This window comes from Citrus clementina, unplaced genomic scaffold, assembly GCF_000493195.1.
Source record: "Citrus clementina cultivar Clemenules unplaced genomic scaffold, Citrus_clementina_v1.0 scaffold_6, whole genome shotgun sequence".
Classification (NCBI taxonomy): Eukaryota; Viridiplantae; Streptophyta; class Magnoliopsida; order Sapindales; family Rutaceae; genus Citrus; species Citrus x clementina.
In genome coordinates this window covers 9,256,454-9,272,687 of record NW_006262139.1, presented here as the reverse complement: position 1 = coordinate 9,272,687, position 16,234 = coordinate 9,256,454, and the positions used below count along the sequence as shown (strand labels likewise).

Here is a 16,234-nt window from a genome sequence, read left to right as displayed (position 1 = left end):
CTTTCTTCCCTTTAGTAATGTAAAAGGAATAAGGTTGAGGAAATTACCTTGAAATGGGGAGGCAATGGTAATCCACTTATTTACAAACTTGGAAAACACCTGCCAATAAATGATGTTAATCGCTGTCATGCCTAGTTTGAACAAGAGAAGTTCCAAGTTTTCCACATAATTCCATTAACTTTGATAAATGTTTCAAGTAGTCACTAAAGAACTTATTCGCACATCTTTATGGAGTGACATGAAACACATCACTAGAAGTCCACCCATTGAGTGCGTAATTAAGGTAACTTTTCTATTCCCTGAAGCTTTGTACGCAGTCTCCAGCTTTACTTTAAGACCCTCCATTAACTTGTCAATCCTAAAAACAATAAACAATCACGACACTTACATATATTGAACCAAGATCAAGGAAATTTTAGTTGTTAAGCATAGTTGAGTTACTTGGGAAATATATAACCGAAACATATATAACCAAAATATCCACATTAAAATAGAGGAAAGTTAGAAAATGAAGTACCTATTGCTCTGCCGAAAATCATAACCATATCCAAATAATGTCGTTCCCTTTTTATAACCGCATTTAACTAGCATCTCTATCATATCGTGGAAATGATATACTTCAGTAAAATGTATAAGTTTTAGAATCTGGACATCAAGAAATACTATAATATCAGATTTACATAATAGCCAATAATATCTAATTTTAGGGATTGGGAGTTGCAAACAAAGAGTTAAAAAATAGCAATTATAATGTTCCAAGATAAAGGGAGCATTCTACAACTCCAAGAAATTTCATTTCATTCCCTATAGAAATATTCTACAAAATTTGTGTGGATTGAAACTTTCTAAGGATGGAGATTGATTTATATTACCAATGGAACATTCCATTTATGATATGCCTAATAGATGGACAACCAATATGAGCCACATCATCACCTTAAGAGCCAAATCCAATGTAGCTACCAGACAATATGTAGAGTTAGCTATGACCGATGAGGAAAATGCATGTCATAAAAACTGTGGTAACCATGTGCATCTAAAGAGGGAATAAGTTTTCTATCAGATCAATTATTAGAAAGGAACAAAATATGGAACTTCATACATCATCACCGCATTTATTTTGGTATAACAAATTGAAACCCTAATCTGGCAATGATTGATAGTCCCCAACGCCAAAGAGCAAAGCATACAAGGAACAACAACTTGATAGACTATAGGTGCAAATTGCAAAAAAATTAATTTGTGCAACAATAGAAAGGAACAAAAAAAATTACCAATTAATAAGCAAAGGAACTGGCTCAGTCTTAATGTTTGACATCTTTTCTTCCTTCTCCAGACATTTTTCTGGTTTACACAAATCCTATGCTACTTCCACATCCACAATAACATTCAAGATTGAACAAGAAAATACTCTGAGACCAGGAATTATTGGGAAGGTTTATACTACTCTTCCAAAGTAAGTCTTGAATTTCCGCAGAATCCTCATGAACCTCAAGAAAGAAGGGATAACCACTATATCTATGCCTCAAAACCGTCTTAAGTTTCCATTTTTTGGGCTAGCAAGTTACAATTACAGAGTACAATATGGCAAACCAAATTAAAAACTATATTAAGAGGAGTTCCAGCTTTACTGGTATAGTCTGCCTCAGATGACTCAGAATCAAGGAACAAACCATCACCGAAATCCAAATTGGGCATTGAGTTATTGAATCTGAAATGGGTAATCGATCATTTTTCCAGACACAGAAGGGGCTGTTAATGCTTTTCAGGCAATACATTCATAATTTAGTTAGCAAAATTTTCATGTTTTAATTCAATAAACATAACAATGATTGGCAACGACTCTTAAGAAACTACAACAGTAATTTTTCAATTCAAACCAGACTAGACTTAACATATGACACTTAGGGGTGTCATTCAATGCTTCTAATTATAACATGACTGCAGACACTCCTTTCATATAATGTTAAAGGAATGTTATCACCAATTGCTTAATAACCTTATTTGAAACAAATGCCCTCATGTCGCTGGACACCACACACACCCCACCACATGCCCAAAAATATAAAGCCAACACCAACATTAAACTTGAAATCACTTCCCATCAACAGGCCATCCTAAGGCTTCTATCTATCATAAATCTCTAAATCTTTTGAGCATGTCCAAATGGGAAAAGAAAGGAAAAATTAATAAAATGAAAAAAAAAGGGATTCCAGATTTTGAGTAAAAGACCCTGAGTTTAATGTGCCTCAGATTTTAGCTTCAAATACTTCCCTTTGAAATTAACACAAAATTTAGAGCAATCTCATTATGGTGAAAGACTTTGACAGCTATTGATCAAATCTGCTGGTCAAACATTAGGTTGCTGGTTTTCAGTGTACGAGTTTTTTCTAAAGTTCCTTGAGTTAGCCAGGAGCCCTAAACCCTGATTCAAATTTTAGGTACTGGATGCTAGTTTCAACTATATGGTCCCGAATTTAGTGATTCTAAATCATTCCCTAGTACTTGAAACACAGCTACCTATGAGTGACTAAATGATTGCCATGGAATTTAAAGGGGAAAATAAGGTGCAAATTTGCAGAATCAATAATAGCTTTCTGTATATTTAACCAAGAATCATGAATATTGATGGGAGGAAACTTCGGCCTTACAAATGAGGGATCTAATATATCAATTGCATATAGCCCATAGTCATCTTCAGGGACCACAATTTCAGTGTCTTTATTCAGTGATTCTGTATAACCTGAAAAACAGAACAACACGAACTTCAGGGCAACTGTTCTTGTTCTGATAAATAACTTTAGGGAGACTAATTTAACCAAACAAAATTAGAAGTTCACAAGTTAAATATTCCAAGGAAAAAGAGACCAATAAACCTTCAGTATAGACATCAAATGACTAAAGCTTATACTATTGAAACCAAACTTTTTATTTATTAATCTAAACATCCAAACTTGACACAAGAATGTTAAAAAAAAAAAAAAAAGTAACACTCCTCCTCAATCAGCACTGGATTGCATACACTTTTTCATTCAAGCTTGATAGTTTAAATTTCTAACATGTCATAGAACTACACTTAGCAAATCACACCCAGTGTCACCAGCTTGACATTTAATTTGCTAATAGGTCGTAGACCTGCAAGTACCAAATCACACAAATGTCACTAGCTTGAGTTTCTATATGCCTTTGATTGACTCTTCTTAAGCTGCCTCCGTAAAAGACTCTTGACGAGCCTTGTCTGCCTTTGGCCCGAGGATAAAGCAAAGGCTATCCTCCAATAGATAAGTTCTCCAGACATGAATATACCTATCGTTCCAAGTTTAGTGTCCGTCCACATAGGTTATATTTTCTTATTGGTGGACAGACACTCATGGCAATTTCTGACTACCAGATGTGCACTGACTTTGTCCTCTCAATGTCAAAGAAAACTTGACAAAAGAAAAAGTGTCTTTTTTTGGTGGCTAAAACAATATTGATTCAGCTATTTAACACGCTACATCTCATTCATTAATTTCTATTTTAATATACTAGTTTGATACTGTTTAACATTCCATGAAAATAAACAACCTTTCATTTTCTGAACATTCGTAATTTTCAGTTTTCTTTGAAATTTTAGTGAGAAATATTTCCAGAGAAAGATTCCCATTCCAAATGATTTAATTAGAAGGATTTCCATCTTCTAAATGCTTATTTGATTACAAATCATTCTAGCTGAATCTTCATTTTTTAAAATTGTTTAGTACTCTTCCCAATTGATACCAATATTTGACTCATACTTTATCATTGCCATTAAAATTTCATATAAAGAGGGAAGAAGGAGAGCTCCTGTATTGTTGAATCAATATTGAAATCAACAAATTAGCATTTTCTTTATGAGAAACACACCACCTTTGCATGTGTGACATGTCAATTATAAGAGGAGAAAAACTCCTTTCAGCCTTGACAGTGTAAGCGGCAACTGTCATACCATTAGCGAAAAACTCCTTTAAAATGTTTAAGAATTTAACATGAGACTTAATTAAAAAGTAACTAATATCATGGCGAAGACTAATGATTTAAAATTAATCCGGTCAACTACTGACCTTTCTTTTCCTTTTTATATCTAGTATCCCCACAAATTTAATTCCTAAAATATCTCTCATTTTACAGTCTTATGGTTCACCAGATTTCTGCAAAAAAGGATTCTGACAAAAATAATAATTGGGAGAATATTCTGTATTCCTAATAACGAATACCAACTCAGAAGTTAAAAATTTTCTATGTCACATAGAATTAGCAAAAGAGAAAGTACTTTGGAATAATGATGCCATTGATTATTGTTTGGCAGCAAAAAACAACTTGTGATTCCAAAAAGCAGTTTATCTGTTCCAAAAGAAAGATACAAGTTCACAAACACACCAAAAATTAAATAATGAATAAGAAGCCAACTTTATCAAATTAAAACTAATTCCGTTTGTAAAGAAAATGTTACAGAGTATAATCAAACATGTAAAATCATCTTAGTTTGCTAAATTTCTTTCAGCTTCAGAAGACAAAAATTAATAATTTTTTCACAAATTCTCAATTTTAAAATTTAACCCATTTCTGGTTTCTCTTTATTAGGTTCTAGCCAAATAAAGACAAATTTTAAGAAACTAGGTTAGACTGCTTTCGAAGGGGTACTTTTACAAAGAAGCGCTTTCTAGAAACCACTAAAAACCAATGTCTCAAATAAATAAATAATAAGTAATATTTACAGTACTTCCAAATGCTGATTTAATCAATGGCTTTTAAAAAAAGAAGAAGAAGAATTGATCAAGAGTAATCCCAGAAAGCTTCCGTCAGTAATCTTCTTAATTTATAAAGCACTTTCACCTACTTCAGAAGAAAGATAAAAAATTTACTCCCGAAAGCGCTTTTTATCTAAAAAATGCTTTCTAAAACCTATGACACACACTATAAGATACTTCTTGAGTAGATTTTTTAAATCTAAAGAAGGCTTCCTATAAAAACACTAATCTATTTTCTAATCTCATGAAACATTTTCATCAACTTAAAAAAGTTAAAAATATATATTTTTAAGCTATCCATCAGCGCTTCGGCTAACACTGAACTACCAAGCACACACCTGTTTTGGGATTGTAGAGAGACCAGACCTTCCTCTTGAACTCCAAATCAGCTAGTAAAATCCGGACCCAAACCCGGGTCTCGAACCCGGACTTCTTCCTCTTCGCATGGAGCACGGAGCCACCCATACCCGACACCAACAGAACCGGGTCCAGATCCGGTTCGGTCTGACCGCAGTTCCGGTTGCCGAAACACGGGCAGAAGCTGCAGTCTCCGAACATTTTCGCGACCCGACTAGCTAAAATTTTCGAATTCGGGTCGGAGCGTTTTGATTCTATTGCTTTTCAATACCGATGAGCGAATGTGTGGAGGAGCTTCGAGGTTCAGCGTTTTGGTCAGCGCGAGATCAAAAACATTTTTTTTTTTTATGGAACTGTCAGTGAATGACTGAAGATGACACTGGTGATGTTAATTTTTCCTCTAAGTCCCTGTACTTTCTGTTATTTGTTGGCCATTCCTTTTATCTTTGTTATTGTTTCACCGTACAACGTGAAAAGAATATAGCAACAACTCCGGATTTTTTAATAATAGTGAGATCACCATGACGAGTGATAATTTATTTAAAAAATTGGAAAAAATTATAATCATGAGGTTGATAATAGATAATTACAAACATCTAAAATAAATAAATATATATATATATAGAATACTTTCATTAATCAAGACTTTACAAGAACAAATTTAGAACAAATAATAAAAACTTAATCATTCACTATTTTTATAGTCAAATTCTCGTATTAAGTAAATTTCATTTATAATATTGGTTAAAAATTAATTAAATGATTTTAGAAAAGGAGATATCTTAACTTACTCAAACGAAGCTCAATTAGAGAAGAGGAAAATACCAAACCATATTTATTTTTGTGCAAGATCACAAGAAGACAAAAGCCCAACACAATAGTACAGAAAATTTCAAGTTACCATGATAGAAGAATAATGTGGGCTCATGCTGGGCTCACCTTTTGAGGATGAAAATCTAATAGATTAACATAAAAGCACAATAATTAATTGATTATTTAATTTTATAAAATACAAAATCAACAAAACCTTAACTGCTAAATTAAAGGATATTTTAGAGTGTAATAAATTAAAAGGAAAACTCAATATGCCAATGCATCTTAATTTACACCTTATGGATGACAATTAAGAATAAATTTTTCTTACGTTACGTAAATTGAGATTTAATTTATGTGATTGCACCTTAGGGAAATACCACAACATTGTCTTTAAAAATTTTACATGTGGCAAAGAAAAGAAATGGCAAGACAAAAAGGTTTTGGACCATATTCTTATTATATCAAGAAAGGATTTTTTTTTTCAGAATTAATAAAAATTAAAGTTCAATTTTTTTGCGGAAAAAAGGTCATAATTTTGAGGCGGGGAATAGAAACAATGAATTTGTCAAAACAAAGTAATTTACAAACGAAAGAAATAAACAATGGCTAAAAATAGAAATAACAGAAACTATAGGTGCTACAAAGAAATTTAGAAAAAAAAAAGACTGTTTTGTCTTATTTTATTTTAAAGTCAATTATATAGATAATGTTACCGCCACGTGTCAAAATTTGCAGCGTTACACCAAGTCCGCCGGGTACCGGGTCAACATAATCTACATCCCGGGAGTTGGCTACGTTCACGTATCTACCTACACCCCGTGCACATTATAGTTATAATTACTAAGAGTTGATTTTACGATATTACCCTTCATTTCACACTTCGTAGTTTCTGCATCCCGTTTGTTTCTTGCTGGACACCTAAATAGGCCATGTGCCTATGTTTGACTGATTTTCGGATAAGTATTTACTTAATTTTAAAAATTATAAAATTAAGTAAATACTTATAACTATTATATAAATATTCTGAAACAAGCAAATAATTCAAAAAAAAAAAGAAGCACGTTTTAAGCTAACGAAAAGCGCTTCCGCTAACACTAAACTACCAAACACACACCTGTTTTGGGATTGTAGCGAGACCAGACCTTCCTCTTGAACTCCAATTCAGCGAGTAAAATCCGGACCCAAACTCGGGTCTCGCACCCGAACTTCTTCCTCTTCGCATGGAGCACGGAGCCACCCATTCCCGAGACCAACAGAACTGGGTCCACCTCCGACTCAGTTTGACGGTCGCCGAAACAAGGCCAGAAACTGCAATCTCCGAACATTTTGCCACCCGAAGTAGTCTAAATTTGAATTCGGTTCGTTTTGATTTCTCTTTTGTTGAAAGCGCGACTGTGAGGGAATTTCGAGATTGCGCGATTTGGTCCCTGCGAGACAAAGCTTTTATAGTTGACACTGAAGACGACGCTTGATTGTGAAAATACTGTAGTTCATTTTTCTCATTTAAGTCCTTTTACTTTTTGTTATTTGTTAGGTTTCATAATGAGGTATATTAATAATTAAGCAATTTTCAAAAACAGAATAATTATACCTCCCTTGATAATTTGATGACAAATAAGAATAAATTTTTGTTTATGTAATCACATATTTTTAAAACAAGCTCTTTTCATGATAGAAGAAGATTATGATTCAAAATTTTGTTATCTCACTCTCTTATACTTGCATTTTTCTTCTTTCCGCACCTATTAAAAATAATAATAATAATAATAATAATAATACTGATAGAGAATTCCACAATAAGCTTCTTCCATCCCCAAAAGTTAATAACTTTGAGGCTTGGGTAGAAAAAAATGATTTTGTCAAAACAAAGTAAATTTGCAAACAAAAGAAATAATCATATAAATATCGCGCACATTACAAATAACAAAAAGTATAGGTGCTATAATGAAATTCGAAAAATAAGCACTTTCACCACGTGTTAAATATGCAAAGATCAGTTGCTAGTTACTGGTTAGTAGTTTACACCAAACAAATGGCTTACAGAGTTACTCTCTAAAAAAAAAAATGGCTTACAGAGTTAAAAGAATATACATCCAGCTTCATTAGTTTTAGTTAATAAGACTCAATATACCGATAATGCCCTTGCTTACTAGATGAAAAGCCTAAAATGTGCCTGGGTCTTGATTAGAAAGACAAGGAAAAATGCTGTGTTTGGCTCGGGTGGAATGGTTGATTTGTCTTGTTAGTCAGAAAGTGGAAAGTGGATGCAGAAACAGAAAGTACCCGAACACGGCATCGAGGCATCTAGAAGGATATTCTGGGGATCGTACTCGACGCGACAAATCAAATCGAAAAAGACTTGTGACAATAGACTTTTACAATTACAATACAAAATTTATAATAAATAATACAGTAACGTGGCAATTGAAAATAATTTTCCCGTTGAATCTTTATTTTCATTTTTTTTCAGAATAATTAATTCTCTTTCAAGGAACTAGAAAAAATATTTTTTAAGAGTTTTCAAGACTGAAAAATACTTATATTTTGAGGCTAAAAAAACGTCTCCAGACGATTTTAATGGTTCAAAATTTTTTCAAGATTTGCCGAAATTACACAAAATGGCTATGAACCCCAAAAGAAAATAATAATATATATATATATATACAAACCTTTTTATTGCGGGTAATTTTTAAAAATCTCCCCTGAGATTTGAGCTTATTGCAAGTAGATGGCGAGAATTTATTTATTTATAAAAAATCTCCTACCGTCAGTTAACTTTAACATTGACCGTTAGTTGACTGTGCAAAGACAATATTACCCTTAACAACAGTTTGTAGACGGAAATAACTAAAAAAAATTAAAATTGTTGGCTATTTTACCCTCTTTAAATTATTGATATTTTCTTAAAGTTCCTACAAGAAATATAAAATTAAAAATTTTAAAAATTCTCTTTAAATTATTGATATTTTTTTAAAGTTCCTACAAAAAAGATAAAATTAAAAACTTGAAAATGAAATAATTATAATCTTTACTTATGATATTGTAAATCTTTAAATTGATAAGGATAAAATTATCAAAAAATAAGGTTTGTACTTTTCGCGCCAACAATTTTAATTTTTTTTAATTATTTCCGTCTATAAACTATTGTTAAGGGTAATATTGTCTTTACACAGTCAACTAACGGTCAATGTTAAAATTAACTGACGGTAGGAAATTTTTTACAAATAAACAAATTATCGCCATCTACTTGCAACAAGCTCAAACGTCAGGGGAGGTTTTTAAAAATTACCCTTTTTTATTGCAGAGTGTTAGAAACATAAATCATTTTGCAATTATAACATGATTGGCATACAAGTAATTATAAATTAAGAAGGCGCGTTGTAAATAGAAAATTTAAAACAACTTATGATGAAGATTCTAAATTTGAAATTTTCCATCTATACAATGTTCCGTCAAACGATGATACTTGTGCTTGGATCTGAAAAATACTCCTTTTTAAATGCGGGGGACTTGTGCTTAGATTACTAATAAATAAGAAATATAATAATTAGGCCACAAAATAAATAGACATGTTCCGACTTGATCGATAAAAAAACACTAAGGTGATATACAACTCAAACTCATGCAAACGAAATATTTGGAGAAAATTCCCAAGAAAACTAATAAAAAAACAATAACATTTATCAAACTTGAGTCTTCATCAAAATTTGTAAGGCCTAACAATTTCGAGGTAGAAAGTATGAAACAAATTTCATCAACTTCTGATCCCACCCAAGAGTTAGAAGATCTTCTTCACAGGTCCTGGACGCTCAAACCTGACATGAAAAAGAAAAAAAACATTTAAGCAAACTGACATACATACGCACCCAAACACGGGGAACACGCATGCAGGAATAGGCCCTTCTGCTTTCAACCATCTCATGACCTCTTTGTTTCCAGCCAATGATCATTATTCAGTCTAGCAAATGCAAAAATATAGCTGCTCATGCATTCTCCCAATACTACAAGCAAAGAGTGGAGGGAAAGATTTGGAATAAGCAGCACAATTGCTTTTGCTTCAAGGGAACGAGTCACATGGGAATGGATCAAATCCACACAGACCAGATAATGAAGCACGCTAATGTTTCAACTTGATTACCTTCGAGCATTTCAAGTAAAACAAGCACACAACATATAAGAATCATTGTTGCTTCTTGGAAACAGATCAATTTTAGAAATTACGTGAGTTCCACTCAACAGATATAATCAGCACATGCAGAAAAATGATGACAATATACCAAAGAGCAATAACGAATTTAATTTCAAAAAGTCAAGAGACGCATATACCTGGAGGAAGAGATTGCTTCAACTTGTCAGCTTTCTCGGAGTCAAAAACACAGAGTGTGTAAAGGTACTTTGAGCATCGAACCTTAAACTTAACAACATCCCTGCTCCTCTTGATTTTGACTGAACGGGCATCCTTCCTTCTTGCAGTAAGAAGGAAATCCTTGATCTCGTGGATCTGTTTAGGCTGTGGATCATAAAGGATAAGTCAGAACTCTTAAAGCATTCAAAACCATTATACACAGATAGCAACAAAATGTCATGAAATGCAAGTCAACTCAAGATCAATGGATAACGCAGCTAGTAGCATCATCAGGCATCCTAAACAGACGACAAATATGAAAAACTTATTAACCAAACTAGCTGTCCCTACATATCAATCCACATTTAAGTTAATTCTTATTTTTCCAATGTCTTAGTCAATGGATCTGTTTAACTAACTAGACCAGTCAGTGTCTTTGCCTATTTGTTAGGAGCAAACAACAATTAAACCACATTCAGAAGCCTAATCAGAGACTAATGCAGCAAGTAACAAATTGTATGACACAACACACCATACTCAATACCTGAACAACAAGGAGAAAGACTCTGAGTCTACTGACACCACCGCTTCATTGTAGCACCATATAATTAAAACCACGCATTACCCACATATACACGATTCAATTACATATAATTACGAAATTCGAACAATGGTATGATCTAGTATCGAGACAAGTTCCCAAAGCATCATCTAGTACAACAAACAATAAACCCTAGACCCACAAAGTGCTATAAAATTAAAAACAAACTTGTCCTGCCCAAATGGAGCAGATGCGAACTCAAATAGCATGAACACATCTGTAACGATGGACAGCATCAATTTCCCAGACGCGTAACTGTATCAAATACCACATATGAAGGTAGATACCTGACTTATGTCTGGTCATTAGCTACTTTAAGACAAAACCTACTGGAACCCGATAATTAATCATCGGTTAAATTTTCTCGGCAACTAAACAGAACCATATTATAAAATCATCTAAAGATCCAGTCTAACAAACCCCCCCAATCCAGAATCCTATAAGCAAATGATTTTCTTTTTTTTTTTTTTTGTTATTCACAGAAAAGTTAAAGAAAATGAAATAACAGATAGAGAAGAAATAACAAATAATGCAAGCGCAGATGATGGCATTTACCATTTTGATTAAAGCAGCTTCTTCAAAAGAAAGGGGGAAGAGCAGCTTTGAGCTTCACGAGCTGCTTGAATGTGCGACCTGTGTCTTTATAGGCATGTTGGCTGGTAACCCTAGATTCTTGATTAAGTATGATTTTAAGATTTGGTTGATGGGTCTTGGGCTTTACAATAATGAGCCCAAGTTTATCCTATGATGGATGGTCACAGCTTTTAACACCCCACCACTAAATAAACCCCATTCACATGGGCCTAATTGAAACACTTGTATAAACACCCACAGCAATTACAAAATTAGACCTTCGCTCTTCCTCCTTCCCCAAATGTAAACTCCTTAAGATGCCGTAATTACATCGATGAGCCAAACTCACCATTCCATTCATGTGGAATGGAAATTGGGTTAGAGAAGGTGCACAACCAAATCACAAAATTTAGTCAAATAAATTAATTGTTGCAACTTGGGGAAATTAAAATTGATGCAAATGTTCAGTTTTTCAATTTTGTTTCTCGCAAATATAAACTATTAGAATTGTTTAATTGTCCAGAAATTTTTCTCTAATAAAAATTTTTTTGTTCAGGCAATTAAATTAATGAATTTGCTTGGAGATGAAATTGGGCCTTCAAGAAGACCAATTAAATTACGGTCTTTCTCTCATTTGTGTTTGAGTTATACTACAGTTACAAACTCCATTTTGTTGTTGTTATTATTGTAATACAAAGGGCAACCCAAATCCCTTTGGTCTCCCCACCCATGTTATCAGAGAGTTCAGCACAAGCCTCTTGTTTCTAACACAAGTAATTGTTTTAACCGAACAAGATCACACCCACTGACCCCCATGTTATAGAATATAAATGTTGGTAAATATTATTTTTATATAAAATGTCGTGGCATAATATAATTGACGGAATGAAAATATCATAGGCATTTTATAGATATAAATGTTTGTAAACATTATTTTTGTATAAAATGATGTGGGATAATATAATTAACCGAATGAAAACACAATAGGACACATGTTTATTTTTATTTTCAGTCAACAAATCATGATATGCCACATCAATTTACAAAAATGGTTTATACAAAATATTTTTAACTATATCATTATAATGAGATCATCAAGGAGATACTTTTGCAGCTAAAAGGCAATGTAAAAAGGGTAATTTTGAAATGAAATTAACACATTTTGAGTTGGAATTAATTTATAAGCTATATATATGTTGGAAAGATAATTGAGTCATCTTTTCAATGCATTTTACAAAGCTGGATTTGAATTTTTTAGAAGAAGCTATGGTCAATTCAATGCAACCTATGCAATTTTCAAGTCACAGAAACTAGTTCCAAATTTTGGAATTTCAACCTTATTTATGGTCTCTTTTACTGTATTTTAATTTTATCAACACTTTATTTAAGTCCAGTATTAATGTTGGCTGACCAGTCAAGAATTTAAAGCATCCCTTTTTACTAAACCTAGGTATGGAGTGTTGTTTCAATGTTTTCAAGTAAACCTCAGGATCTTGAATCTCTATTAGCATATGAAAATTCAACTAACATAGTTTGTAAAATCAATAATAAAGATAATTATTGTTATTTGAATTGAAAGATAATTCTTTCTTTGGTTCTATTCAAAACAAGTAAACTTATCAAATATTGTATTATTGTGGTAGTTTGAATCTAATTTATCACTCACCTTCTCGTCTATCTGGGATGTGATGTCAGTATCATTTTTTTTATACCTCTAATTTGTATTTAGTTAAAAAATGTTAGGTTGATAATTGTTTATCTGTGATTCGTGTCTTCTTAAACTTTGAATCAAGGTTTTCAAAATCTTTTTTTAAAAACAAAAATAAAGAAACTTATAAGTTACATCCATACTACTAATTTGAAATTTAGGGTTGGGAACTCCATGAGCACCTTTGTCTTGCGTAAGAATAGATTTTACTATATCTAAGTGTAGACAACTAGACTTTGCTTTAAATGGGTCCACCTGGCTGGTTATGAAATTTAAGTTATGCAATAATGGAACTAATTTAGGTCAAGTTCTGATAATTGTTTATTTGTTTATACGAGATTCCTTTTAATTTTTAACAATAGTGTAGTGTCAGAAAGTTGATGGTGGCCTTGAGAGAGAGAATTATTGTTACTATTATTTTTTTCGATTTTCTTACCATTTTATTGTGAGTCTAATAAATTCACACGTATTTTGTTAAGCGTTGTGATTAGATTTCCTTGAAACTTTGCTTGCTCAAATCAACCTAAAGAAGAACTGAGAATATTTAGAACCTTATGTATTAATTCAATCTTTATTTTTTAACATGTAAAAAAAAAAAAAATTCTCTAAACGTAATTCCCATGTTAGAACTAACATTATTTTTTATGCAACATGCTAACTAGATGATCATTACTCCCTCTGAAAAAAAAAATGATCATTACTCAATATATACAGTTGAATCACGTAATATTGTGTTGCATCAAATATTTGATAAATACTAACAATTAAATATTTTTATTTTTAAAAGATAATGGGGTGAGCAAAATTGAAATCAAAATTTTAGCTACATACTTATCGAAAATTCAAATTTAAATGGCCAACAAAAAAGGGGAAAAAAAAATCTAAAAACCACTCGATCAAACTTCTGGGAACTAACTAGTAATTAAATATTTTATTAGTCAATCATAAGACGTTAGGCTATTATTAAAGAGTTAAACAGAAAGACAAAGTTATATACGTATTCTATGCTAATCTTAAATTTTTTTTGCTTATCTTATTTGTTACATTGGTTTTCTTATATCCCATTTTATCTATCAATTCAATTTCTATATCGTGTCACTTGCGTTTCTAATCTATAACACTTTAATCTCCGTCCAAACACACTCATAATTATTTATTAAAAATTTTAATTTTATTATATCGTTAGACATTTTACTTACAATTTCTTTTTTCCATTCGGCCAATTGATTGAGGACTCAATTTGTTCTCTCTTTCTCTCAAAATGAAAAATAATAATCAAATACGTTATTTCATTTTTGGTTTTTGTAGAATTGGCAATCAGAAAGTCCCGATCAGGATTGGTCATTATCAGTCCCTATCGATTATTTAATTTGAATAAAAAATTGTAATGAATTCTATATCAATTTTTTAATCACGATAAAAAAAATGCATCGAGTCTCTACCGATCAAAATACAAATAATGTCATAATCGTTCACAATATAAATATACAAGATTTGAGCTTCTTGTCGAAATTTGGTTTCTTTTTACCAATCCTGGGTTCTTTGACCTTTTATAGAAAGGAAAATTGTGGTAAAAAAGCAAAGCGAGGGTCCACACGGAAACAATTTGTGATGAAAATAGATCACTTATGTACTCTCTTTTCCATTGATTGCAAAAAAAAAAAAAAACTACTTTGGTAAATATTTTTGGCTCTTATTCATTCTTGTGGATATATTTCGAAGCCAAGATTGGAATGGACATGGTCACAAGATTTTTATAGCAAATAAATAAATAAAATTTTCTTTTATTTATTTGATTTCTTTTCTCCTTCTCTTTATCCTTTCACACGGATTAGACTTCAATGCACTTCAAAAAGTTGAAGGCAAATGGGCAATAGATACGAAACATCCTTTCACCATGATTTTTTTTTAATATTGTATAAATAAATAAAAAAGTGACGTTACGTATCTCAAAATTAATCTTATTGTGTGTTCACTAATTGATAACTAAAATGCATTGAAATGGGAATAGACTGAAATCAAAATGAGCTTAAATTGAACTGTAGGAATCAGAATCAAAATCAGAATAAACTGAATTCTCATTTATGCGTTTATTTAATCTTAAAATCATAATGAATTGTTATAAGTTATTAGAACACCTATTGTTAATTGTTGTACTTAGTATTATTTGTATCTATTATCATAATAACAATAATAAAGATGAAAATAATAATAATGACAATAATAATAAATAATAAATAAAATTAATAAATTTTAACAACAACAACAATAGTGACATTAATAAATAACAATAATAATTATTATAATTATAATATTATTATTATATTACTAATAATAAATAATGAAAGATCTATTTGTAAATATTACAAAACTTCTAGGTATTTTTGTATATTCAATAGAGATCAAAATGCAAAAGTGATTGGATTAAATTAAAAACAATTTAGAGATTATGACAATAGTCCCTTAGAATCAAACTCTCATTCTCTAATCTCATTTTACTATAGACCACACTTAAATGATTCTCATTTCCACCCTTATTGTGTGAAGTCAACATTATCAATAATTTAGATTTCAGATTTCGATTTTTAAATCTAAAAAGTAGACACACCATTAAACTAGATGACACTTACAACGTGGATTATTAGTTAGAAAATAGTTATACATATTTTTCCGCACAAATTCCTATGGTCAGAATTTTATTGAAAGAAATTAAGAAAAAGAACATCTACATCGTTAAGTTTTAGGGAAATGATCTAGAAGGCTCCTAAGTCCTAAATCTTAAAAAAGGGACATCCTTTTGGCACTATTAACCTAGAAAAATTGATTCCAATGTTTTATAATAAATAAAATTATAATATATAAAATAAATGTGATAATATATACATTTTAGAATAATTTCGATATTTAAACATATTTTACAATGGATTTTTTTATTATATTAAAATAAATTTTATAATAAATAGAAACATTATTTATATTATATTTGTATTTATTAACATTCTTAAGTCAAATTTTTAGTTACTATATTCAAATTCAAAATTTGCTATGATTAAAAAGGGGTCTTG

The 16,234-nt window shown here is 31.3% G+C and overlaps 2 protein-coding genes across 6 annotated transcripts in view; both read right to left on the bottom strand.

The window, feature by feature from the left end:
* Window positions 1–7,508, bottom strand: part of LOC18040065 (phospholipase A(1) LCAT3) — a 12,534-nt gene extending 5,026 nt beyond the window's left edge. The window contains exons 1-5 of one of the 5 annotated variants that reach the window (XM_024181547.1): window positions 7,057–7,508; window positions 2,652–2,743; window positions 518–645; window positions 223–358; window positions 48–99 (exon numbers count right to left, since the gene is read on the bottom strand). In XM_024181547.1, coding sequence (XP_024037315.1) covers window positions 48–99; window positions 223–358; window positions 518–645; window positions 2,652–2,743; window positions 7,057–7,267 — 619 coding nt within the window. In that variant the 5' untranslated portion in view covers window positions 7,268–7,508. Of the gene's footprint in view, window positions 1–47; window positions 100–222; window positions 359–517; window positions 646–2,651; window positions 2,744–4,291; window positions 4,370–5,107; window positions 5,603–7,056 lie in introns of those variants that run through there. The other 4 variants (XM_006428621.2, XM_024181546.1, XM_024181548.1 and 1 more) reach the window with 4 other exon arrangements.
* Window positions 7,509–9,445: 1,937 nt separating this feature from the next.
* LOC18039869 (60S ribosomal protein L38) lies at window positions 9,446–11,556 on the bottom strand. Its single transcript, XM_006428617.2, has 3 exons — window positions 11,444–11,556; window positions 10,269–10,452; window positions 9,446–9,757 (listed from the first exon to the last, which is right to left on the bottom strand). Exons 1-3 carry the CDS (start codon window positions 11,444–11,446, stop codon window positions 9,735–9,737), a joined length of 210 nt encoding a protein of 69 aa, XP_006428680.1. The 5' UTR covers window positions 11,447–11,556; the 3' UTR covers window positions 9,446–9,734.
* Between the last annotated feature and the right edge of the window lie 4,678 nt (window positions 11,557–16,234).

Coding starts and splice junctions, on each gene's coding strand:
- LOC18039869 (XM_006428617.2), bottom strand. Junction 9,758..10,268: donor GAAGCAATCTCTTCCTCCAG/GTATATGCGTCT, acceptor TTTTCATGTCAG/GTTTGAGCGTCCAGGACCTG.